This window comes from Phascolarctos cinereus, unplaced genomic scaffold (assembly GCF_003287225.1).
Source record: "Phascolarctos cinereus isolate Bilbo 61053 unplaced genomic scaffold, phaCin_HiC Scaffold_2;HRSCAF=192, whole genome shotgun sequence".
NCBI classification, from domain to species: domain Eukaryota; kingdom Metazoa; phylum Chordata; class Mammalia; order Diprotodontia; family Phascolarctidae; genus Phascolarctos; species Phascolarctos cinereus.
The window spans coordinates 114136264-114161503 of NW_027555625.1; the positions used below are offsets into that span (position 1 = coordinate 114136264).

Sequence of the window (25240 nt, forward strand, 5' to 3'; positions counted from 1 at the left end):
TACAAGATGAAAGGTTAAAAGAATTTAAAAATAATTTTAAATAGGGAGCCACTAGAATTTGAGTGACATGGTTAGACTTGCACTTTTAAGAATATCATGTCAGCAGCTGAATGGAAGATGAATTAGAGAAGGAAAAGACTTAAGACAGACCAATCAGGACTATTACAGTAGTCCAAGAGAAGAGTGGGGAGAGCCGGAACTAATGTGGTGGCTCTGTAAGTAAAGAGATGATTATGGTTGCAAGAGGTGTTGTACAGGTAGAGAAACAGGTTTATAATTAGAATTGTAGGATGAGTGAATTGTTGAGGATTACACTGTAGTTGCAAGCACTGTGATGCCCTCAAAATCAAGTTCAGAAGAGGGGTAGATTTGGGGGGAAAGATAATATAAGGAGAATCGTAATGTAGATCCCAGTTCATCCTAGCCCAGCCAAAACAGAAAAAGAGAACAATCTTTTTCATTGACCACTGTCCCAGAACACAGAGCCTGTTCTCTGAAGGTAATTTATTGATCCTAAGGTGATAGGGGAGTGTGACTGGAATGGGGATAGGGATGGGGATGCTGAAAGGGTAGGATATTTTGCCTTCATAGCTGCAACAAGTATCTGGAAACTAGTAGCTTACTAGCAATCTGAGGAGCCAATATCTAGACCATCCATGAAATACCATTGGTCAGAGTAGGGAAGTTTTTAGGGAAGATAGATGAAGTGTATGGTATGGTTATGTTGGAGACAAGCCTACTGATTGTATCTTCTGAAGGTAGGATATGTCCCATATTCCCACCCTCTGGGTAGATTAGACATACACACATTGTGGTCATGGTGTGGTCCTCACTTTGAGAACACTGATTTGAAAAACCCACTTGAATGGGAAGGAAAATCTTGTCTAAAAAGAAACCTTTCAAATTTGTGTTACAATTTTTATGAAGTAAAACTGACTTCTGTCTTTTAAGTGTGTGTAGACTTTAAAATTTTCTTGAAAAATTGGTATTCCTAATTTTGAAATCAGAGGAATACAGATTTTCTGTCTTGAAGTCATGAGTTGAGTCTGAGGCCCCAGAAGGTCACCTGCAATAGAAAACTTAGAATTCTTCCCATCATTTAATTGAAGCATAAGAGGAAAACTGGACAGAAGATAAAACTAGCTTTCTTAACACTTAGAAGCCATGACAAGTTCCTTTGTCCCTGACTTAGGAAGACAACATGGTTCTTAGTTATTTGCCCTACCTCTAAACAACACGCTAGATAGCTTTTCTGCCCATGTTAGGTATTTGCAAGCTATTTAAGGATGACAAATAGCTTTTGAGGTATATTTTCAGAATTTGAGTGTGATAACTTTTATTATATTTCAAGTAGTGTAATACTTCTTTTTAGAATTGACACATTCTTCAAAAGAACAGTCAATATATAAGTAGCTGTTTTTACTTTAAACCAGTTAGCTATACTTCAGTATCAATTGAGGGCTGATAAAGATACAACTGTAGATTTCTACCTGAAACCTTACTCAATATTTAACGGCGTTGAGGTGTATGGTATCATCTCAAATGGAAGATTAAATGACAGTTGCTTTTAGATTGCTTTTTAGGCTTCCACTTATGTGCAGGACCTTGTGGTATCAACAAAGTCGAGTAAGAGTTATTCACTTTGTACTTAAGTATAGAAAAATAGCTTGAAGCCTGTCAAAGGAATTTTAAGGGTCTCTTTAAGATGATATAAATATTAGGAGAGACAGTAACACAAGTTTAAGAATCTGGAGACCTGAGTGTGATTTATTCTCATGCCTGCCTGTAAAGATGTATAAAGATGAGTGTCACCCTAAACCTTTCCTTCAGTGGTAGTCATCTATGAAATGGAAATGCCACTTGTACATATATGCCTTAAGGAATTTCTGTAACAATAAACAGCAGATTTAATTCTCAGTTATAGAAGTTTATGGAGTTAGATGAATAACCTACAGAGCTGGTTCATCAGCACGTAACATCTTGGACAGATATGCTGTTGAACAGTAAACTGGGCCCAGAAATGATTAGGGTGAAAAGAATAAACTGGATTACATTTGGGAAATTGTATCATTCTTTTAATAACCCCAGGCTTATCCCTAAAACAAAAATCCCATCCTTTAAATAGGAAAATTCCTTCACTGATGCTGTGTGGCTGTGAATCACAGAGTACCTCATTCTGTAAGGAATCAAACTCATATGTCTCATGAAGGGAAATGGATAAATGCATTGTGGGTGTAAACAGGCTGTAGCATATTACTAATGATGAATTGTGCACATGAAGAAGCAAGTCGTGTAGAAATGGGGAGGGAGAGGAGATGGACAGCCTACATGCTGAATTTAGCACACATGTAATCTCAAGAGATCTAGAGTAAGGTCTTTTGCATTTTGTGTGGACCCCTTGTAAAGGATTTTGGGGGGGAAATGGGCAAGAGTTACAGAATGAGATGTGACTAATCTTCAAGATACACCATTTGAGACTTTGAGAGGCAGCGTGGCTTAGCTTAGGATGCTAAACTTGGAGTCAGCCAAACTGTTATTGGAGTCAGTATCAACATTGATGAGATCACAATTGCATTGAAGTGTTATTAATGAAGAGAAAGATGAGATAATATGAAACAACGGGGGCTTCCGTCACTGAGCCTTAGACCTGACAAAGATCAAATACTAAGACAGATAGGGAGCTAATAAAATTCAAGCGTTTTGGACCAGGACTGGTAAATTTAAACACTATTTCTTGTTGCATTTAAGTATTTTTTGGATTTGCGGGCAGTTTTGCAACATAGGCAACAATAAAATCTCAGGAAGTTAGAATCAGTATAATTTGACAAGTAAACAATCAGCATTCAGCCCAGTTTAAAAGAAGATAATGTGAAAGGAAAGGAAAAATTATAGAGAAAATAATGAGTCTGTTATTAAAGTAGTTCACTCTTTATCTATAGACTGTGTCAAGTAAACAGGCATTTATTAAGTGTTTACTATGTGCCCAGACACTGTGCTAAGAAGTGGGATTACTCACCCACTTATGCATTAATATAAGCAGACAGTTCTTGCCCTCAAAGAGTTTGCATTTAACAAAAAAAAGACAACATATAAAAGGAAACTGAAAAGGGGAGAAGGAAGAAAGAGAAGGTACCCACACAGGGGCTTGGTGAGGCTGGAGAGGAGGTTTTAGGAAGAGCCAGTTAGAGGAAAGGGCCGCAAGGGCAGAATGAGTTTCCAAAACAAAAAGGTTGCTGTGGCATGGTACAGAAGTCCGAAGAGTCAGGAGTGGAGCCTGGCCAGGAAAATGCCACAGTTATCATTCAGTCATTTCAGTCATGTCAGACTCTTCATGGCTGTATCTGGGGTTTTCTTGGCAAAGATACTGCAGTGGTTTAGTATTTCTTTCTCCAGATCATTTTATAGATGAGGAAACTGAGGCAAACAGAGTTAAGTGATTTGCCCAGGACCACACAGTTAGTAAGTATGAGGCCTGATTTAAATTCTGGAAGAAGAGTCTTCCTAACTCCAGGCCCAGCACTGTATCCACTGGGCCACCTTAGCAGCCCAGAATGCCACAGAGTACCTGTCTCAAACCATGCAGAAACATAATGTAAATTCTTAGAAAGGATTCCTTGTCCCCAAAATCTGCCCTTCATATTACAGCAAAATAATCCCGACTCTTACCATTGGTATTCCAAACCCTTTATAACCTGGAACCTCTTTTCCTTTCTCTACTCCCTTTCACATGTCATATTGCAGCCAAACTTGACTGTTAGCTGCTCCTTATACACATGTGCCATTATTCATAACATTTTTGTGTACCTGGAGGGAATAGCTAGATGATTCAGTGGATAGAGCCTGGAGCCAGGAAGACCTGAGTTCAAGTCTGATCTCAGACACTAATTGTGTGAACCCTGCACAAGTCGCTTAATGTCTGTTTACCTTAATCCACTGAAGAAGGAAATGGCAAACCACTCCATTATCTTTGTCAAAGAAAAACCCATGGTTCATATAGTTCACCTGGAAGGATCCGTCCCACTGGGCCTACAAGACCCAGATCAGATAGTCCTTCTGCTTGTAAAATCTTCCCTCATTTTTCCCTCCCCAATCAGAACTTACCTCTTTCCCTTCTGACCTCACTTAGCACTTTGTACACTTTCATCTTCTCTTTTTGTTCTGTACCATTGTTGTGTAGTATATGTTCTGTCCCTCTGTGAGGATCTAAGTTCCGTAAGGGCAGGTAGGGACCCTGGCCTAATTATCTGTATCTACTCAACACTTTGCTACTTAAAAAGTGATGAACAATGAAAATAGTCCTCAAAATCTTAAAGGAAACAGTGATAGCAGCCAGAGTTCTTGGTAGCCAGAGAAAGATAATGGGGTAATTGGTCAACACATGTGGAAGTGTACTTTGAGCTGCCTATACTCACCTGACAAGCCATTCTGAGAACAAAAACAATCACTTTTAGCTAGTTGCCATTCTCAGAATAGTTTGACAAGTGGTAACCCTACTGAGAACCACCATATTTCTGTGTGAGCACCAGACCATCCACTTTGGCCTCGTAGGCATTTGATAGTGATAGAGAAAAAAGAGGGTCTGGCACTTACAGAGCACTGTACTTGACTCTAAACCAGTACATTTACTCAGTGTTATCTTGCTTAGAAAACCTGGCAGTCATGTGTGCTGACCCTATAACACAACTAGGCCGTATAGTCTTTTGCTCCAGAGTCGTTACAGCGAGGTCCAGATTACTGTGAATGAACCCCATCAGCTTGATCACATTATTCAGATTTTCAATATTCTGAGTTACAGTTATATAAGATATGGTCATTGGTTCCAGCCTAATGGAAACATGCAATGAAAAGTTTTTAAGTTTTAAAATCTGTTTGTTGATATAATATAGCAAAAGATTAAAAAAAAAGATTAAAATCTATTACAAACTAATAGAGTCATTATAGAAAGCAAAATTTAAAAATAAAGTATTACTGAATATCCCTAAAGATAAGCCTACATTAACAATATCATAAATATCATTATTGTTGAAAAATTTTAATAGTGCAGACTGAACTGTTTTTCTTTAAATCTTCATATAAATGTATTGGTAGGTGCAGAAAGTTTTGTCCATATCTTGGCACATTTGCATGCTTGATTTCTAATACAGTGAACCAAGTATAGTTGTATAAATTGGACAGTATCTTAAAATCACTAATGCATTAAATGTGAAATTGTCTTTGCAATATTTTTCAACAGCTGAGCTAAAATAATTGAACGTCAGTCTTTGAAAGTGGCTTTAGATGCTCGTACTTTCATATTTGATCACCGAAGAACTGCAAGCAGTTAATGGTTGGAAGCTCTCAGACCACTAGGACTTTGAGACTGATAAATAAGCATTGGTTTTAATTTAAACTCACCTTCTGTATTAACCACCAGTGAAAGGGTTAAGTGATCCTGAGACACTAAATCCAGGTTGAAATGCAAATTAGAAGAAATGTAAGTTCTGTAAGGCATCCTTTTTGAGAAAAGCCTGTTTATCCACACTAAAAATTTGTTGATCAATGTATCTACCTTGTTAAATTATTTTTTTCAGAACATCAGAATATTTAGTTGCCACATCCTCATCTGCCATGGGCACATCTCTGGTAATTTTAACATTACCCAATTGAATTCAGTTTTTAAAGCAGCAGAACCAACCATTGCTTTCACTGTCCATTTCATTTCCATTTTCTTTGACTGCCTTAAATAAACTTGAAGCTTTTGTCTGAAGAACAGCTCTGCTAAATTGCAATTTTTTTATTGCAATATCCTATATATGTAGCTAAAAGATGCTTCATTTCTATATTTGTAACACTTCTTTTCCTTGTAATTGTTTTTGACCACAAAAAGCTGGTACAGCTTGCCTTTTTCTTTTGTTTTGCCTGCATGTTTTATAATAATATTCTTTACTATAGATTTAGGCATTCTGACATCTCATCTTATTTTAGACTTATCATGACTGTGTTCATACTGTTCAGTTACATAACATTTTTTCCTAATGTAATAATGAGCCTCTTGTCTTATTTTTGTGCTGGCAGTATTTCCATCTGAAGTATTCTTCCTTTTGTCCATTTTGATAAAGTCTCTTTTTAAAGAAAATTAATATAACTCTTAGCTATGACATTTCTGAGACTTTTCTTAAAACACAATCATATTCCATAACAATCATATTTACAACTTGTTCAGTCATCTCCCAGTTGACGGGCCACTTCCCTGATGCCCAATTCTTTGCCACTACAAAAAGAGCTGTTATAATATTTTTATATAAATAGATCCTTTTCCCTTTTCTTTGATCTCTTTGGGATATAGACCTAAGTAGTGGCATTGTTGGGTCAAAGGGTATGCACAGTTTTATAGCTGCTTGGTGTAGTTCTAAATTGTTCACTCCGGAATAGTTAGACTAGTTCACAACTCAGCCAACAATGCATTAGTGTACTGATTTTTCCATATCCCATCCTGCATTTGCTATTTTCCTTTTCTGTAATGTTAGCCCAGGGTGGGGGACTTGTGGCCTCATGGCCCTCTAGGTCCTGAAGTGTGGCCCTTTAACTGAATCCAAACTTCACAGAACAAATCCTTTTATTAAGAGGCTGATAATTAGCCTATCTGATAGGTGTGAGGTAGTATCTAAGGGTTGTTTAATTTACATTTCTCTAATTTGAAGTGATTTAAAGCATTTTTTAATGTGACTATTAATAGCTTTGATTTCTTTTTCTGAAAACTGCCTGTTCATATTCTTTGACCATTTATCAACTGGGGAATAGCTCTTATTTTTATTAATTTGACTGAGTTCCTCTGATAATGTCCTTATTTCTCCTTTATTGATGTAAGTGTTAGAGATATAAAATTACCCCTAAGTGCTACTGCTTTTGCAGCATACGACAAATGTTGTCATTCTCTTTAAAGAAGGTATGAATTGTTTCTGTGATTATTCTTTAGGATTATTTAGTTTACAGTTAATTTCCCATCTGTGTTTCTATGGCCCTTATTAAATGTAATTTTTATTGCATTATGGTCTGAAAAGGATGGATTAATGTTTCTCCTTTTCTGCATTTTGTTGTGAAGTTTTTATGCTTCAATACATTGGGTCAGTTTTCATGAAGGGGGTCGTATACCACTGAGAAAAAAGTATACTCTTTATTTTTCCCATTCAGTTTTCTCCAGAGGTCTATCATATCTAACTTTCTTAAGTTTGTATTCATCACCTTGACTTCTTTTTTATTAATTTTATGGTTAAATTTATCTAACTCTTTAAGGAAAAAATTGAGGTCCCCTACTAGTACAGTTTTATTGTCTATTTCCTCCTTTAATTCGCTTAATTTTTCCTTTAAGAATTTGGATGCTATGCTATTTGGTGCATGTGTTATTCATCCTTTATTCTTGAAGAGAAACAACGACATCACAATGTCAGGGTAAAGTGATAGGTGATGTCTTGACTTGTGTGTGAACTGGATTTAACCAAGGCAGAGTTGCACAAAGTTGTCAGTCTCACTCTCTGTTCCAGAATCATTGAAGTTCAGTGGCAGGACAAAAGTCAAGATGATGGGTAGACTTCCTGTGGCTAAATGAGGGAGGATATGGACAAAAATTACACAAAATAAGCAGGCATCAATTATTTACAATTTGTACCACTGGAGTTAAAATGCAAATCAGTGATATCACAGATCCATTTGAGTATGAAGTATATGCCATATGGATCACTGACCTACTTCTGTATTAAATTAAGTTTAACTTGATAATTTAGTCATTCTGCCACTCTCTTTCAAGTATGCAGGGCAACAACTAGTAAGAGTTCCTAAGCAAAGTTGAAATTTTCTGATTCTTCCAGTCCAGAAACCAGGACCCCAGAATGCCCAGTTAATGCTGCTTAAATATTAGTCAAGGAGTCTTTATACATGTGAAGTCATGCAAAACGTATTTGCCATGTTGCAAAAGAAAATAAAGACAAAAAAAAATAAAACAAGCAAAATAAAATGTAAAAAGTATCTTCAATTTGCATTCAGAATTCATCAGTTCTCTGGAGGTAGATAGCATTTTTCATCATGGATTCTTTAGAAATAGATATGAGAATCATCTTGGATCACTGTCTTGATCACAGTAGCTAAGTATTTCACAATTGATCATCTTTATAATATTGCTGTTACCATGTACAATGTCCTCCTGGTTCCGCCATGCATGAGTTTATATAAGTCTTCCTAGGTTTTTAGCCGCAGATGCTTCCTTAGTTTCTCCTAACATTGGGAGAATACACGCCATATCTAACTTCTCTTTTCTCCCCCTTATCATCTCATGTGCTTCTGATACCATCTTCTACTCTTCTTTTATTACTATGTTAGATGAAGAGCTGGCTTTTCTCCTTTCCAAGCCAACTCTTTAACATGCACCCTTGATCTCCTCATGTCTTTTTCAGCAGATTGCCCCCATTGTCATCCTCTTTAAACTTTAGTCTCTCTCTATCTACTGGCTCTTTGTATTATTATTATTATTATTATTATTATTGTTATTATTATTGTTTAGTTTTCAGCATTCACTTCCACAGGATTTTGAGTTCCAAATTTTCTTCCCATCTCGTCCCTCCCCCCTCTAAGATGGCGTGCATTGTGAGTACCCTTTCTCTTAATCTGCCCTCCCTTCTGTCTCTCCCCCCCTTCTCTTATCCTCTTCCCTTCAATTTTCCTGTAGGGCAGAATGGATTTCTATACACCATTTCCTGTATGTCTTATTTCCCAGTTGCATGTGAAAACAGTTCTTTTTAAACTTTTGTTTTTAAAATTTGGGGTTCCAAATTTTCTCCCTTACTCCCTCTCCACCCACCCTCATTGAGAAGGCAAGCAACTTAATGTAGGTTATACATGTGTAGTCATGCAAAACACTTCCATAGTAGTCATGTTGTGAAAAACTAGGTATATTTCCCTTCATCCTATCTTGCCCCCCATTTATTCTGTTCTGTCTTTTGACCCTGTCCTTCCTTAGAAGTGTTTGCTTCTGATTACCCCCTCCCCCAATCTGCCCTCCCCCTATCATCCTCCTGCTCTCTTGTCACCTTCCCCCCCTATTTTCCTATAGTGTAAGATAGATTTCCATACCCAATTGAGTATGTATGTTATTCTCTCCTTAAGCCAGATCTGGTGAGAATAAGATTCACTCATTCCCTCTCACCTCCTGCTATTTCCCCTCCACTGTAACAGCCTTTTCTTGTCTGTTTTATGTGAGATAATTTACTCCATTCTACCTCTCCCTTTCTCCGTATAATCCTCTCTTACCCTTTAATTTTGTTTTACAGATATCACCCCTTCATCTTCAACTCACCCTGTGTCCTCTGTCTACCTATTTATCTATCTATCTATCTATATACACACACATATAATTTTTTCCCTCCAGCTACTCTAATACTGACAAAGTACTTATGAGTTACAAATGTCATCCTTCCATGCAGAATATAAACAGTTCAGCCTTAATAAGTCTCTTATGATCTCTTTCCTGTTTACCTCTTCATGTTTCTCTTGAGTCTTGTATCTGCAAGTCAGATTTTCTATTCAGCTCTGATCTTTTCATCAAGAATTAAAAGTCCTTTATTTCACTGAATGTCCATTTTTTCCCCTGAAGGATTATACTCAGTTTTGCTGGGTAGGAGATTCTTGGTTGTGATTCTATCTCCTTTGCCCTCTGGAATATTATATTCCAAGACCTCTGGTCCCTTAATGTAGAAGCTGCTAAATCTTGTGTTATCCTGATTATGTTTCCACAATACTTGAATTGTTTCTTTCTGGCTGCTTGCAGTATTTTCTCCTTTACCTAGGAACTCTGGAATTTGGCTACAATATTCCTAGCAGTTTTCCTTTGGGAATCTCTTTCAGAAGGTGATCGGTGGATTCTTTCAATTTCTATTTTGCCCTCTGGTTCTAAAATATCAGGGCAGTTTTCCTTATTAATTTCTTGAAAGATGATGTCTAGGCTCTTTTTTTGATCATGGCTTTCAGATAGTCCAGTAATTTTTTAATTCTATTTTCCAGGTCAGTTGTTTTTCCAGTGAGATATTTCACATTGTTTTCTATTTTTTCCATTCTTTTGGATTTGTGTAACAATGTCTTGATTTCTCATAAAGTCGCTAGCTTCCAATTGCTCCATTCTAATTTTTAAGGAAGTATTTTCTTCAGTAAGCTTTTGGACTTCCTCTTCCGTTTGGCAAGTTTTGCTTTTGAAGGCATTCTTCTCCTCATTGACTTTTTGGACCTCTTTTGCCATTTGGATTAGGCTATTTTTTAAAGTGTTATTTTCTTCAGTATTTTTTTGGGTCTCCTTCAGCAAGCTGTTGATTTGTTTTTCATGATTTTCTTGCATCACTCTCAGTTTTTCCTCTACTTCTCTTTCTTGCTTCTCAAAATCCTTTTTGAGCTCTTCTATGGCCTGGGACCAATTCAAGTTAAGGTTTTTTTGAGGATTGGGGAGATATGGGCATGTTTGTTGGGTACTCCCTCCTACTGATCACAACCCATTCACTTATTTTTTTGGTTCAGTTGCTGCCTCCAGTAAATGTTCCCAAAAGAATCTACGGTGCTAAAAGTCTTTGTCTAGTTCTTTTAACATTCCATGGCTCCCAATGTTCCTCTCATATGTTTAGCTCGCCACTTTTTTTTATCATGCATTTCCTGGATGTTCTTTTTTATGCCATTTCTTGTATGCAAAATCATTCTTGACAATACGTTGTAGCCTACTTAAAGTCCAGCTTGCTTCCTTCTATTACCTTTTGAAACACCTCTGTCTATATATAAAGATGGAAGTAAGAGTCCCAGTTTATTTTTCCCTAGCCATTGGAATAGGGAATATTGAATTTCAGGAAAGGCACTAATGCTTTTTGAAAAAAGGTTTATCAAGGATGGTAAAGGGCGTAGGAACTACATCATAGAGAAACAGTTGAAGGAGCAAAATGTGTTTGACCTGGAAAAGAGAAGATTATTTAAAAATGTAACATGCAGGATTTATTGTGTGCTTTTTCTTTTTTTAATAATTTATTTTTCATTTTCAGTATTTACTTCCATAAGATTTTAAGTTTCACATTTTCTTCCCCTCTCCTCCCCCCTCCCCAAGAAGGAGTGCAATCTGATATAGGCGCTACTTATGCATTCATATTAAACATATTTTCACGTTAGCCATGATGTAAAGAAGAATTAGAACTAATGGGAGGAACCACAAAAAAGAAGAAACAAAACAAAAGGAGATCAAATAATATGCTTCCATCTGCATTCAAACTACAGTTATTTCTCTGGATATGGATGGCATTTTCCATCATTAGTCTTTTGGAGTTGTCTAAGGTCCTTGCATTGCTGAGAAGAGCTAAGTCTATCAAAGTCAATCATCTCCCAGTGTGGCTGTTACTGTGTACAGTGTTCTCCTGGTTTCGCTCGTTTCACTCAGCATCAGTTCATATATGTCTTTCCAGGTTTTTAAACAGCATATTGTAGGATTATGGTTCTTAATCCACTCCTCCATCCACTTCTGTTTTATGGGGAAGTTCATCCCATTCACATTCATAATTACAATCTGTGTCTTTCTCTCCATCCTATGTTCCCCCCTGTTTATGCTTTTCTGTCTCTTTTCTCCCTTTTCTTCCTCACTAGAATTTTGCTTTTGACCACCACCTCCCTCAGTCTGCCCTCCCTTCTGTTGGCCCTTCTTTTCTTCCCCTTTCTCCTACTTCCTACAGGGTAAATAAGATTTCTATACCTAACTGATGATGTTATTTCTTTTTTGAGCTAAATCTGATGAGAGTAAGGTTCAAACAATGTTCATCTCTCTCCCTTCTTTCTCTTTGCTATAGAAGGTTTGTGTGCCTTTTCATGTGATATAATTTACCCGTCTGCCTCCTCCTTTCTTCTTCTCCCAGAACAATTCCGTTTCACCACTTAATTAAATTTTTTATCATCACATCAAAGTCAACTTATACCCATGCCCACTGTCTATGTATACCCCTCTTAAATGTCATAATAATGATACAGTTCTCAAGAGTTACAAGTGTCATTCTTTCCTTGTAGGGATGCAAACAGTCTGCTCTTATTAATAACTTCTTGTTATTTCCTGTTTACCTTTTTATGCCTCTCTTGAATGTTGTGTTTGAAGATCAAATCTTCCGTTGAGCTTTGGTCTTTTCATCAGGAAGATTTGGAAGTCCCCCATTTCATTGAATGTTCATCTCCTCCCCTGAAAGATTACGTTCAGTTTCACTGGGTAGTTGATCCTTGGTTATAATCCAAGCTCCTTTGCCTTATGGAATATGGTATTCCATGCCCTTTGATCTTTTAATGTAGAAGCTGCAAGGTTCTATGTAATCCTGACTGTGGTTCCATGATATTTAAATTGTTTCTTTCTGGCTACTTGGAGTATTTTCTCTTTGACCTGGTAACTTTAGAACTTGGCTACGATATGCCTTGGCATTTTCAATTTGGGATCTCTTTCAGGAGGTGATTGTTTAATTCTTTCGATGACTATTCTGCCTTCTGGTTCTAGGACCTCAGGGCAGTTTTCCTTGATGATTTCCTGAAAGATGCTGTCCAGGCTCTTTTTTCATCATGGTTTTCAGGTAGAACAATAATTTTTTAATTGTCTTTCCTGGATCTGTTTTCCAGGTCAGTTGTTTTACCAATGAGGTATTTTATGTTTCTTCTATTTTTTCATTCTTTTGTTTCTGTTTGATTCTTGATATTTCATAGAGTCATTAGCTTCCACTTACCCAATTCTAATTTTTAACAAATTGTTTCCTTCTATTAGATTTTGTACCACCTTTTCCATTTGGCCCATTTTACTTTTCAAGGACTTCTCTTCAGTGGGTTTTTGTGCCTCCTGTTCCATTTGGCCAATTGTTTTTTTTAAGGACTTGACCCAAGCTTCTTGTGCTGGGAACTGGGACCTGGTCACTGGCCTTGTGTGCTGGGGCTTCAGGTGCTGGCAACTGGAGGCTGTAGGTGTCTGGTACCTTATCTGGTGCTGAACTGGGGTCAGCAGCACTGGAGCTCTTGGGGTAGAGGTGGAGAGTCTGGCACCTGGGGGTTGCCTGCTCACCTGGACTTCTTTAAACCACTCAAGTGTTTGGCTGCTAGAGGATGTCTGCCAGCCTGGAGTGGTGCTGAAACACTGAGAGATTTGGCTGCTGGAGAACCCCAGCCCATGTGGTGGTTTTCCAAGCTGGTGTTTACTGGTTCCCCTGCCTGTGCTGAGGCACTCAGGAGTCCTGGTGTTGGCCCTTGCCTGCTCCACCACTCTGGGCTCAGGATCTCCCCCTGGTTTGCTGAGGTGGGGTTTGCTGCTGGCTTGCTGGGATGCTTCCTGTCCTCTACTGCTCCCCCTCCCCTAGAACAAGAGGGGCCTTTCCCATTAACCCCCCAGCCTTCCTGGGCTACAAGACTGCTGTACCCCATCTTTCTGCTGGCTCAGCTGTTCCAGGGTTTTTCCTGGGGTGATATTTTCTGGGCTTTCAGAGGTCAGTAAGGGAGGGTGAGAGCGACACTGCTTATTCCAACATCTTGGCTTCCAGAAGTCCAAGTCAAAAGAAGATTTAAGGAACATATAATTGTCAAATATATGAAGAACTAATGTGTAGATAATGGATTATATTTGTTCTGTTTGACACTGAAGGGCGGAATTAGGAGCATTAGACTCAAGGTGCAGCTGGGCAGATTTCAGCTCAGCGTGACAAAAAGCCTTCCTAATAATTAGACCTGTTCTCAAAAGTGGAATGGAGTGTCTTGGGAGGTAAGGGGTTCCACCCTTACTAGAAATTTTTAGCAAAAGTTGAATTATTACTTGTTGGGGATGTTTCAGTGATTTCAAAAAGTCCTGGTTCCGTAAGCTTTCTTTTCCATGTGCTTGATCCAATCTAGCTGCTCTTCTGTATTTAATTTTTTAAAATTATTTTCATTTTTTCAGATAGAACATTGGGGGCTAAAGTATTGAAATTCCCAGTGTAGTAACTCCACTGTTATAAATAATAAAAAAAGATCACAAAAAATTGCAACTTTCATCTTTTGTTCTCCTTTTATTTATAAATGCACTTAGGATGATCTGGCTTAGTTGAGATTTCTCCAAGTTTCCTGCAAGATTAACTCTTTCCGTATCCATTTTCTGGTTTTTTATATCGGTAACTTGTTTGTATTGGTCAGGTTTGAGTTTTTGTAATTGCAGAACATATCATTTGTATTATCTTTATTCTTATTATTTGGTGTTTATTTTTATTTTTGTTCTAACAAATCAGTGGTCTGACTTCAACAGGTAATTCTTTTTCAGATTTCCTCCATCAATAATGAGTCATTTCCTGTCAACATTTAATCAGTTTCTTTCTTTCTTCCTTTGCTTTTTTCTTTCTTTTCTTTTGTTGGTGCTGCCCTTTGATATTCATTATGCCAGAGCTTTACAATTCTTATATTCAGCCTCTTCTCTCTAACACCTTAGTTCTTATAAACCCTCCCTTAGATTATTGTAATAGCCTTCTAATTGATCTCCCTGGTTTAAGTCTCAACATTTTAGTCCACCCTACAGAACAGTGCCTGGCACATAGTATGCACTTAATGAATACTTTATCGATTGGAAGAAAGTATTTATGATGTATAGGCATAAAGCCTCTGAGTTAGCTATATGCTTTTGGACTTCTGTGTTTCGTAATTTCGTAATCTTGAACCATATATTCCAACACGTTCTCTTCTACGTAGTCATGCCCAGCTTTTCATTCTGCTTGTTCTGGAGAGGGAACTAGAATATGGAATACTAGAGAAATCTAGTTCTAATGTATAAAAATACTATTTGGAGAGCCATATATATGTGGTTTTTTGTTTACTTTATTTTGCCCAGGAGAAGCAAAGGCTGCAACATATTTCCAATTAGACAAGTTATCTAATCCCTTTAGAGCTAACTTCATGTCCCTCTGTCGAAGGGAGTAAACGCCTAACCCTCTTGACATGCTCAAGTTGCATGAGTCCAGGGATCTTAAGTCCAGTTTTCCCCATTTGTAGGAAGATTGTTTCCCCATATTGAAATATTAAAAATGTTATCTTAACGGGTTAAAAAAGCCCATGTTAACAGAACTATTGTAGACCTGCCACAAGGTAATACTCAGATTCATAATGATGTAGTATTACATAGTAGTTCATTTTCAGACAAAATATTCCAGTTTGGAGCTGCGTGTAATATTATGTGCAATTGAAATCAAAACAATCACATATAAGATAAAACTATTAGGATTGAAATAATCTGAGTTAATCATCTAAACCTAAATAGATATTTAAATTGACTTAATAAACTTAGGTAAGAAGCCAGGAAATTTACCCATTTAATCTTGGTAAATGGACACTACAGAACATGCATCAGTTTTGTTAGGGGAAAAAATAGTAGCTGTCTACTTAAGAATTTGCCAGGGCACAAGAATGGTATTATTGGTTGACATTTACATGGCTCTTTATGGTTCATAAAGTACTCTTTATACATTATTTCCTCAAAATAACCCTAAACATAGGTAATGCAAAAGTATTTTTCCCATTTTAGAGATGAAGAATCTAAGGCAGAGAGATAAAAATGAACTTGTATCAGGTCACCCATTAGTACTTAACAGATCTTAAACTATGTAATTCAGGTTTTCTGATAATAAGACTTTATTTTCTCTCCTCTATTACTGCTATGCAACGTACCTCACCATTTGCCTTAACAAATAATATTAAAAGAGAATATAAACAATTAGAATAATATGTGAGTCTTCTGTTTTTAAGGGATCATGAAAGTAGAAGATTTAGAGCTATAAGGGACCTTAGGCATCATTTAATAGGTTGTATTACAAGAGCTGTCATATAACTAGTATCTGTTGGAGCTGTGGGCTATCAAATTGAAATTGAAAGGGATCCTGTGGGCTACATATCAACTTAGAAAACTACAAATTAATATTTTGTATGTTGCATTGTATTTTTATTTATTTTGTCAAGCATTTCCCCATAACATTTTAATCTGGTTCAGAATGTACTCAGTTTTATTCTATGGCCAGCAGATGCCTCTGTGTTGGCTTTAAAGTCAGAGAACCTGAGTTCAAATTCCATCTCTGCTCTCTGTATGACTTTGTATCCACTTTACTTCTGGACCTCAGTTTCCTCATTGATAAAGTGACCCAAGATTCCTTTTAGCTAATACAAAATCCTGTGGAAAGCATTCACAATTCTGTCACTGGTTTTTTTTTGGTTTGTTTTTTGTTTTGTCTTGTTTTTTAGTCAACCTAGGGTACTTGAAGAAAAGTAACCTTAAAAGAACAAGCATGATTGGGGATCATGGTTCTTATAATTTGAAATTCTTCACACTGAATATTGCTTCTTTTTGAAATTGAGATATTTACATTTAGAAAAATGAAAGTAATTTTTCTGGGGGGTTGTTTTGATGCAGATAGCATTGCTAAACCGCCTTGAACGAATATTTGAAGCCTGTTTTCCTTCCTTACCTGTCCCTGAAACTAAAGAAAGAGTTACTTCCCTGGAGCACTTGCTAGAAGCAGGCAATACACAGATCAGAACAAGAGAGGCTTTGGGTGAAAATTGGTGAGTAACTGACAATTTTAATTTAATTCAGCAAGTATTTATTAAATATCTACTGTAGGTAAGGCACTGTGCTAGGCATACAAAAAAGACAAACAGAAATAGTCCGTGCTCTCAAAAAGCATACATTTTCCTAATGTGATACGATTGTGTACACATGTAAGTAAATACAAACTATATAGTAGTTTAAGGAGATCAGGAAAGGCCTTGTGAAGGAGGTGACAGCTTAACTTAAGTTCTGAAGAATGCTTGGGATTCTGAGAGGCAGAAGTGAGGAAGTGCATTCCTATTGGCATAGGAAACAAAGGCATAGGCACAGGAGGTGAAGTGTCATAGATTGGAAAGAACAGGTACTTGGTTTGGTTGGAGTGCATGAGGAGTAATGTGAAATAAATTAGAGAAATAGGTTGAAGGTAGCCTTAAATATCAAACAGGAATTTGAATTTTATCCTAAAGGCAATAGGGAGTTACAAGAAATTCTTGAGCGAGGAAGGAGCACTGTCAGACCTGTGCTTTAGGAAGGTGATTTTGCCAGCTGGCTGGAGGATGAATTGAAAAGGGGAGAGACTGGGATCAGAGATGCCAATCAGAAAGCTGTTGGCAGTAGTCCAAGAAAAAGTCAATTAGGATTTTTGAGCCTGATTTAGAGTCTGAAAATGGAAAAAGGGAATGGGAGAGAATAAACATTTATATAGTGCCTATGATGTGCCAGACGCCTTGCTAAGCAATTTAACAAATATTTGCTTGTTTAACTGTCCCAACAACCCTGAGAGGTAGGTGCTATTATAATCCTCATTTTACAATTGAGGAAACTAAGGCAACAGAATTACTTTCCCAGGATCACACAACTAGTAAATTTCTAAGGTCAGATTTGAACTCGGGACTTCCTGACTCCAGGCTCAGATCTCTATCCACTGTACTTATTAGCTACCTGTAGGGAATAGATGGGAGGCAGGATATAAAAGACTTGGCATCTGAAATGGATGTGGGGAGTGAGGGAGAATGAAAGGTTAAGGGTGATTCAGATTATGAATGTGGATTGAATGGAAGGATGATGATGCCCTGGAAAACAGGGAAATTAGGAGGAGGAGATTTGAGGTGCCTGTAGGACATCCCAAGCATAGATGTCTAGCAGGTAGTTGGAGATACAGGACTGAAGCATAGTAGAAAGAGAATTGGTATGTAGATTTGGGAGTTATCTGTATAGAAATGATGAAACCCATAGGAACTGATGAGAGATTACCAGGGGAGAGAGGCGGCCTAGGATAGTAACCTTGGACATGCACATAATAGGGACATGCAAAGAACATGCATGATAAAGGAATCATCAGACAGGTATGGGGTTAACTAGGAAAGAGCCACAAAAGTGGAAGGGAGGAAGAAGAGATAGAGAATACTTTAGGAGTAGGTGATCAGGAGTGTCAAAAGTGAAGACTGGTAAAAGGCTGTTGGATTTAGCCATTAGCAGATGGTTGATAACTTGGAGAGAGCGATTTCAGTCAAGATAAGGTTAAATCTAGTCAGATTGTAAGGGTGTCATAATTTTTAAAAATTTGACCTTCCTAAATTAAATTCCTATTAGTTATGTTACAGATTCTTTGATCTGGACTTGTAATTTCGTAGGGGCAGAAAATTCCCTGTGTGGAAACTACCTCTACCAAGGCAGATTTAAAACTTTTCTGTAACTCTACAGTGTTAAAGAGTTGTCTGGGGTACTTAAAGATTAAGTTAAGTGACTTTCCCATGGTCATCTAGTTGTATATCAGAAACTGGATTTGACCCAGGTCTCTCTAACTCCAGAACTTGGCTTCTATCACTATACATATAAATCAGATCAGGTTAATAATGACCACATATGTTACTAATGACTTCATGCAGATGATGGTTTTTCAAATATTTTTGGCAGTGCCTAAGTGAAAGTTATTTTGAATGTTGTAAAACTTACATTTTCTTATAAATTGCTATGTTCATGCATTGATGAAGTTTAAGTAGATTGTATTCTGTCTTCTGTGGGCACTATTTCCCGATTTTAAGTTTGATTCATTTATAGGCACAAGTTTAGAGGAAATTTATAATATATCAGTCATGTTATAACTGCAGTAGCTGGTAAAAGTTGCTGAGTCAACTTGTCTTCATCCTGATGACTTTCAATTGTTCATAGGGAACTACTGGATGTGTGGACAGAGCTACAGGATATCCATGATGCATATGGCCTGAGATACCAGTGGGGTGGCTCCCATAGCAACAAGAAACTTTTGTGCTCCTTGGGAATCGACACACGAAATATTGTGAGTCTGATAATCATATTAAAAATGCCTTAACTGGTGAATGTATTTTTAAACCCTACTAAGCTATAAGGAATTAGTTTCTCAAGAAGAAACATCTTTATAATTTAAATGTGACTACTTGTTTCCTTTTTCAGTCCTAAAGAGATATGTTGCCCTTTTTTTTTAATTGGCCATCAGCGCATCAAAATTCTGTTATTTAGGAGTTTGTTGGTTTAAAAAAATAACTGAAAGTCATTTTAAAATTTCTTAATATAATTCTAAATGTACAACATAAGTGATAGTTGAACACTTTCAAAAATAAAAGTTTTTTAAGAGTATGGTAAAGTCTTCTTTAAATGTGTGTTCTTTCTCTTTCACATGTAGCTCTTTACGGGCAATAAGAAGCAACCTGTTATAGTGCCCATGTATGCAGCAGGACTGGTAAGTATGGAAATGTCCTCATAAATCTTCAGTTCTTGATGTCTCCAGTTTTAAAAAGCACTTAGAAGCTTTTAAATTGTAGCAGAAATTAGGAAGTATGAAAAAAATCCTTTCTGTTGACTTCAGAAGTACCTTTAACTTTTGCTTCCTTTCTGTCGTGAAGCAAATGGCAGACATACTTTTAATCTTAAAGTAAAGCCCATTTCTGCCTCTTTATTAAGATGGTCCTTATGTTATCTTTTTTGTTGTTGGTATCTAAATAAACGTATTTTAAAGGCGTGAATTAATAAAGTTTACTTGAAGTCTTCAAGAAAAACATTGGGTTTAATCTTTTTATAAAATGCTACATTTGGTTAATTCACCATTGAAACTCTACAGCAACATTGAAGCCTGGTATTAAGAAACTAGTGTTATTATGGAAATTATGTGGGAACCACAACTCTTTGGTATTGAGGTTATAGTTATGATGGATTCCTGTTGAGAACATTTGTAAATTGATCCATCAGTCACTTAAAACTGGTTGAATTTTCTTATTTTGTTGTTGCTGTTTTCCAGATATGCCAGGCAGTCCAGAATAATTCAGAAGGAATTATTATTCTTTCTTTATGAAGGACTAAATAGTACTTTTTAGTTTGCTATGTTTTTTGATGTGTCTGTGAATTAATTATTGATGACCAAAACAGTTCTGTGTGTAAAACAACATGTTTTTTAAACCCTCTTACCAATAACTTTTAAGCTAAAGGAAAAATCTTATGGCCCACTTACGGAAAGGGTAGGGGAATACCTTAAGGTAAAGAACTCAACTTGTTTGTAGAATTATGAAACTTAAATAACAGTCCTTAACCATGAGCATATGAAACTGGATTTACAAAAGAAATTGAATGTATAAGTGTGTGTGTGTGTGTGTGTGTGTGTGTATGTATGTGTGTGTGTACATATACATATACATACACATGTGCATTTATAGTTTTACTAATCAATAAGACTAACGTACTCGGTGTAGCTCTCTGTAGACACTACACTTTAAAGATCTTTCTCAAATGAATTATACAGTCATTAGAGGAAGGGGCAGTCTGATATTTTTACATTTGGGCAGCTGTTAATATCATTAATTTTAATATATTTGAGGCTTTTCTGCTCCTGTGAAGGAAGGATGTATTGTCTTATGAGAGGATCAAGTAATTTAGTGAAAGTTGTTCTTCCTAGTTGTTGTAATTTATAGTTAATAGTTAATAACTATTGTAGTTATTGTTATTTTCACTCATTGTCATAGATGCTCGTGATATTTAATTAATTAATGATAGATGCTCAAAATATTATTTAAATTTATTCTTTCTGAAAACACTTAATCTATTCTGATTTTAACAATCTCATGAAAGAACTGAGAATTTCATGTATAGGAGATAATCATTTGTGTACATTTGTGAAAGCATATGTGTAGCTTTCTTGTTTGTTTTTTCAGATGTAGAGGGATAGAGGAGTAGAGTTATTAGTAAGATTTGCCTGCTTCGCTTTTCTCCTAGAAATTAACAGAAAACTTTTAATAGTAGTAGATTTCATAGACTATATAATGGCTTGTACCATTTATGCTTAATGACAGAGTACAAAGTGTAACTCTTTAACAGCAGGCAGTATGAAAGTTTCCTTGTGCTCTCTCTTTCCTTTCCTCTTCATATGAAGTCCTAAGACTGGAAAGAAGGCTTAGATTTCTGAATTTCTGTTTCAGAGCACCTCACAGGGTACCTTAAATTCAATAGACCACTTCCCTAAATATTTATTGATTTGATCTCTGGGAGTATTTAATAAATGAGAAATTGGGTTTTTAAGACTGCAGTAACTCTTTGGTAAATGTAATTGGTAAATTAAAGCCCAGTCAAGAACAAGTAACACATAATTACATAAACCATAAACTTTCCTTTAAATTGTCCCGGGCAGGGGCAGCTAGGTGGTGCAGTAGGTAGAGCACCGGCCCTGAAGTCAGGACGACCTGAGTTCAAATATGGCCTCAGACCAACTACTTGATGCTTACTAGCTGTGTGACCCTGGGCAAGTCACTTAACCCCAACTGCCTTTAAAAACAAAATTGTCCCTGGATGCTAAGTTAAAGGCTTCCATTTGTACTTTTGATAAGGATGAAACACCTAAAACTTGTCAGTCACCTTTCCTTATGCCACACTTAAGGGACAGATTCCCCTGACAGCTTATGTGAAAATGAACAGTATCTCTTATTAGTGACTTAGCAGCTTGAGATTTTTGTCATTTTAGAGACAGCTTGAACAGTTATTCTCCTAAAATAGTATTCTTTTGCCTCTCTGTGATATGGAAATGGCCCTGGGTTCTAGAAGGCTGTACCCATTAGAGCAAAAGGTCTGGTGGATCTTTTGAGCTAGAAAGGCTTTAAACATGGGCTAGAAAATGAACCATGTGTCTCTCTTAGGACTATTCTATCCAGTTGAAGAGAGAGGTTCATCACCAGAGAGTAGATTAGCTGCCAGGTATTTGAACTATGCCTAACCTCCAGAATATACAGCTAGATCTAGATTACTGTGAATAATGCATCTCATGAAGTGGTCACATGTATTCAAATTCACACTATCTGAAGTTATAATTATGTAAAATATGGCAGTTGATTCCAACCCATTGGAAATATGTGGTAATGAATGTGAATAATGTGGTCATTCCATGGGATTCATTATTTGCATTAATTGGGACCTGGCTATATTCTATTGCTTAGTGTAAATTTTTTTAAAGAAATTTTTGGTGGTGGTGTGTAGATGTTTATACAGAATACTAATTGAACATCAATCCTATATGTATGCTCTGCTTTTCCCACAGGAATGTAATAGAATTTTTAAGGTCTCCAGTAGCATATTCAGTAAATCAGTCAACTGACATTTATTAATGCCTGTTCTATGCCAGGCCTTCTAGATACAAAGACAGAAGCAAAACAAGCCTCGCCCTCAAGGAGTTTACATTGTAATAAAGGAGATGTGTACCTTTATAAGTATAACATATAAAATAAATATATGAAGTGGTGAAAAGGGAGAATCAGGAAAGGTCTTATGTAGAATATGGCACTCAAGCTGAGCTTTGAAGGAAGCTAGGGATTTTAAGAGTTGGAGGTATGGAAGGGAATGCATTCTAGGCATGAGGGACAGCCTGTACAAATGTATAGTGATAGAAGTTGGAGTGAACCAGCAAGAAGACCAGTCTGACTGGATCGTAGAGTGCATGAAGAGGTTTAATGTATAATGAGACTGGAAAGGCCAGTTAAAGCCAGGTTGAAGGGATTTAAAATTCCAGAGGAGTAACTTGTGTTACAAACTGGTAGCCTCTGTTGATGCTGAAATCCACGTGATGCTAGTACAAGATAAGAACCTAAGTAAAATTGGGCCAATCCCAAATGACATAGACTAGGTTCAAGAACCTAAGTAAAATTGGGCCAATCCCAAATGACATAGACTAGGTTCAGAAACAACTCAAAACTTTGGCCTGAATGTGTTTGAACCGAATCCTTTTCTACCTTTCAAGTTACAATTGAATGCAAGGAAAAGGGTAAGCCAGAGACCATATCAGTTCATTTGAAACATTAAGTTTAAGTGTTTATTTGATTAGTTCAACCCTTGTAAATTTTATTCAAAATAATAACCTTTTTTGTTGAAAAGCTTGTTCTAAGAACATTGGGGGAAATCATTAATATCCTAAAAGAACTTTAAAGTGTAGAATATGATCAGTTGAGAATATCGTTGAATTCCTGCAAGCATGAATAGAATATATTGTGAGCCCTCCCACTCCAGTTTTGTATATGTTTTCAGGCTGCAGTGATATCTTTTTATTATATTGCTATTTCTTGTAGGTAATAACAGAAGGGAAAAATATTAAGTACCTGTGAGAAGATTTGCTTTAATTGGTGATGAAAGACCTTGTTTGAGATCAGAAGTCTTAAAATTATTTTAAAATTTGTGGATATAGTTGCTAAAAGGGATTTCTAGAAACAAATTAATAAAATTGCCTTTTTTCTGGAAGTATTCTCCAACTGACCTGTTTTCCCTTCTGTAGTTTATTGCTTAATCCTGTGTTTAGCATCTTCCAACCCTTTGCATAGTTTTTGCTGATGGCTGCCATAATTTTTTTAGGGTATGTTAGAACCCACGAAGGAACCATTGAAACCACTATCTGCTGCAGAGAAAATAGCTTCCATTGGTCAAACACCCCTTATAACACCAGAGATGAGTGCATGTACATCTGATCAATTACAGGTAAAAAAAAAAAGTTTTAAAAAGTGTATGTGTATTGACCTTTTTTCTCCTTTAATATATGTATAGCTAAGTTTTTGTCTTTTTCTTAGAGCCTTTATTTGATAGTATTCAGAACTTTATTCTGTAATTCAGTGAAAAATGAAGTTGGGGGGGTGTTTTTTTAAAGGAAGATTTTAATTGAAAGTTAGTGATGTGAGCACCTGACCTCATTCCTTGTCAATATAGTGAAAGGGATGGTGCTTTTTTCTATAGAGTCTGTTTAACTCTAAAATTCTGCGATCCTAAATCCTGACATATACTCTAATAAGTCCTTTTTTTAAAATAATGTTTGAAATAATGTTTTTGTAGGAAGCATTAAAAGTACTGGAAGTAATTCAGTAAAGCTGGATTTATGTGTTTGTGTTTAAATTTAAACTTACATGTGCAAAAGCCATGGCTCAATACTATTTCTGAATTAAAAGCTCTTTTAATGTTAGCCTCTTTGGGCTAAGCTCATTTTCCAAACCAAGCCCAAAAGTTTATTAAAATAATCATTTTATATGTGCAAAATTTCGTAGTAAAATTTAATCTGGTTTGTTTTTCCTATTCTTTGGATCAGCACACTTAAATTTATTTTCCATATAATAAGTAATACAGTATTGTGTCCCATTAAAGGGAAGTTTTTCTGTTCACATTGGGTTTTTCCATGGATCCAGATTGGCTTAGTATTTTTTTTTAATTCCTATTATAGTTTTCAAAACATTTTAATATGTTCCCAGCTTTCACTTCCTGGTTTGCAGACCAGGCCTTTGCCATCTCTTGACCTCGTGGGTACCATGAGCTACAGAGGCGTGTGGGTGGGGTTCCCAGTGATGCCGTGTCCATGCAGCTCAGGGCATCTGATACAGAGGAGCCACAGCTCCTGGTTGGTAGTACAGGAAATGGTTTAAGTGAAACCATTTAGTTGTCTTCTGTGCTCCCCTTCACCTTTTCCCTGTCTCAGCACTTGAAGCAGCAAGGCAAAGGTGGGGCCTGACTCTAGGCAGAACTTGAGAGCAGACCCAGTTTGTCTGTGATGCCTTCTTTTTTTCTACCCAGGAGTCAGTTCCCCTTCATAGCCCTCTGCCTCCCTCCCTCCCCCCAAATCTTACTTCCCTAGGATGAAAATATACCCCATCACATATACCCTTCCCAAAAATCTTGGGAAGCTTTTCCTTTTCTGAGCATCCAAATCAGCTCTTCAATACTGTTAATTTTCTTTTCTTCCCAGAGAGCTGAATTGAAGGCATGCAGCCCAGAAAAGACCCTGGCAGCTGACAAGTCTTTGGAAATGAGACAGTACAGACGCTGGGGGTCTGAGACTGTTTTGGCTTAAGGCAGGGCAGTACCCACCCCTCATAGCACAAATACTGGGGGAGAGGGAAGCAAAAACCCTTTGGCAGGAAGGGGCTCCAGGGGCACAAATCCTTCTTTCTCCTCACAACCACTTCTTCCTCCAGCTAACCCTAGAAATGCTTGTTTTGTTGACTTAATTATTTTATTTCATGATATAAATGTTTAATTATCATAAACCACAATAACTACCATGCACATGATTAAGTATCGGGTTAACTTTGTTACATAATTAATTTTTAACCCTAAATGTGAGCTGTATACAGTGTGCTGTTCTGGGAACCAGGGGAGATAAAAAGAAAATTATCTTTGTCCACGTGGAGCTCACAG

General features: G+C 36.8%; 1 protein-coding gene across 3 annotated transcripts in view; it reads left to right on the forward strand.

The window, feature by feature from the left end:
* AFTPH (aftiphilin) overlaps positions 1 to 25240 on the forward strand; it is an 88376-nt gene that overhangs the window by 38535 nt on the left and 24601 nt on the right. For all 3 annotated transcript variants that reach the window (XM_020985441.2, XM_020985442.2, XM_078149546.1), the window contains exons 3-6: positions 16424 to 16575; positions 18734 to 18860; positions 19224 to 19280; positions 23417 to 23539. In XM_020985441.2, coding sequence (XP_020841100.1) covers positions 16424 to 16575; positions 18734 to 18860; positions 19224 to 19280; positions 23417 to 23539 — 459 coding nt within the window. The remainder of the gene's footprint in view (positions 1 to 16423; positions 16576 to 18733; positions 18861 to 19223; positions 19281 to 23416; positions 23540 to 25240) is intronic.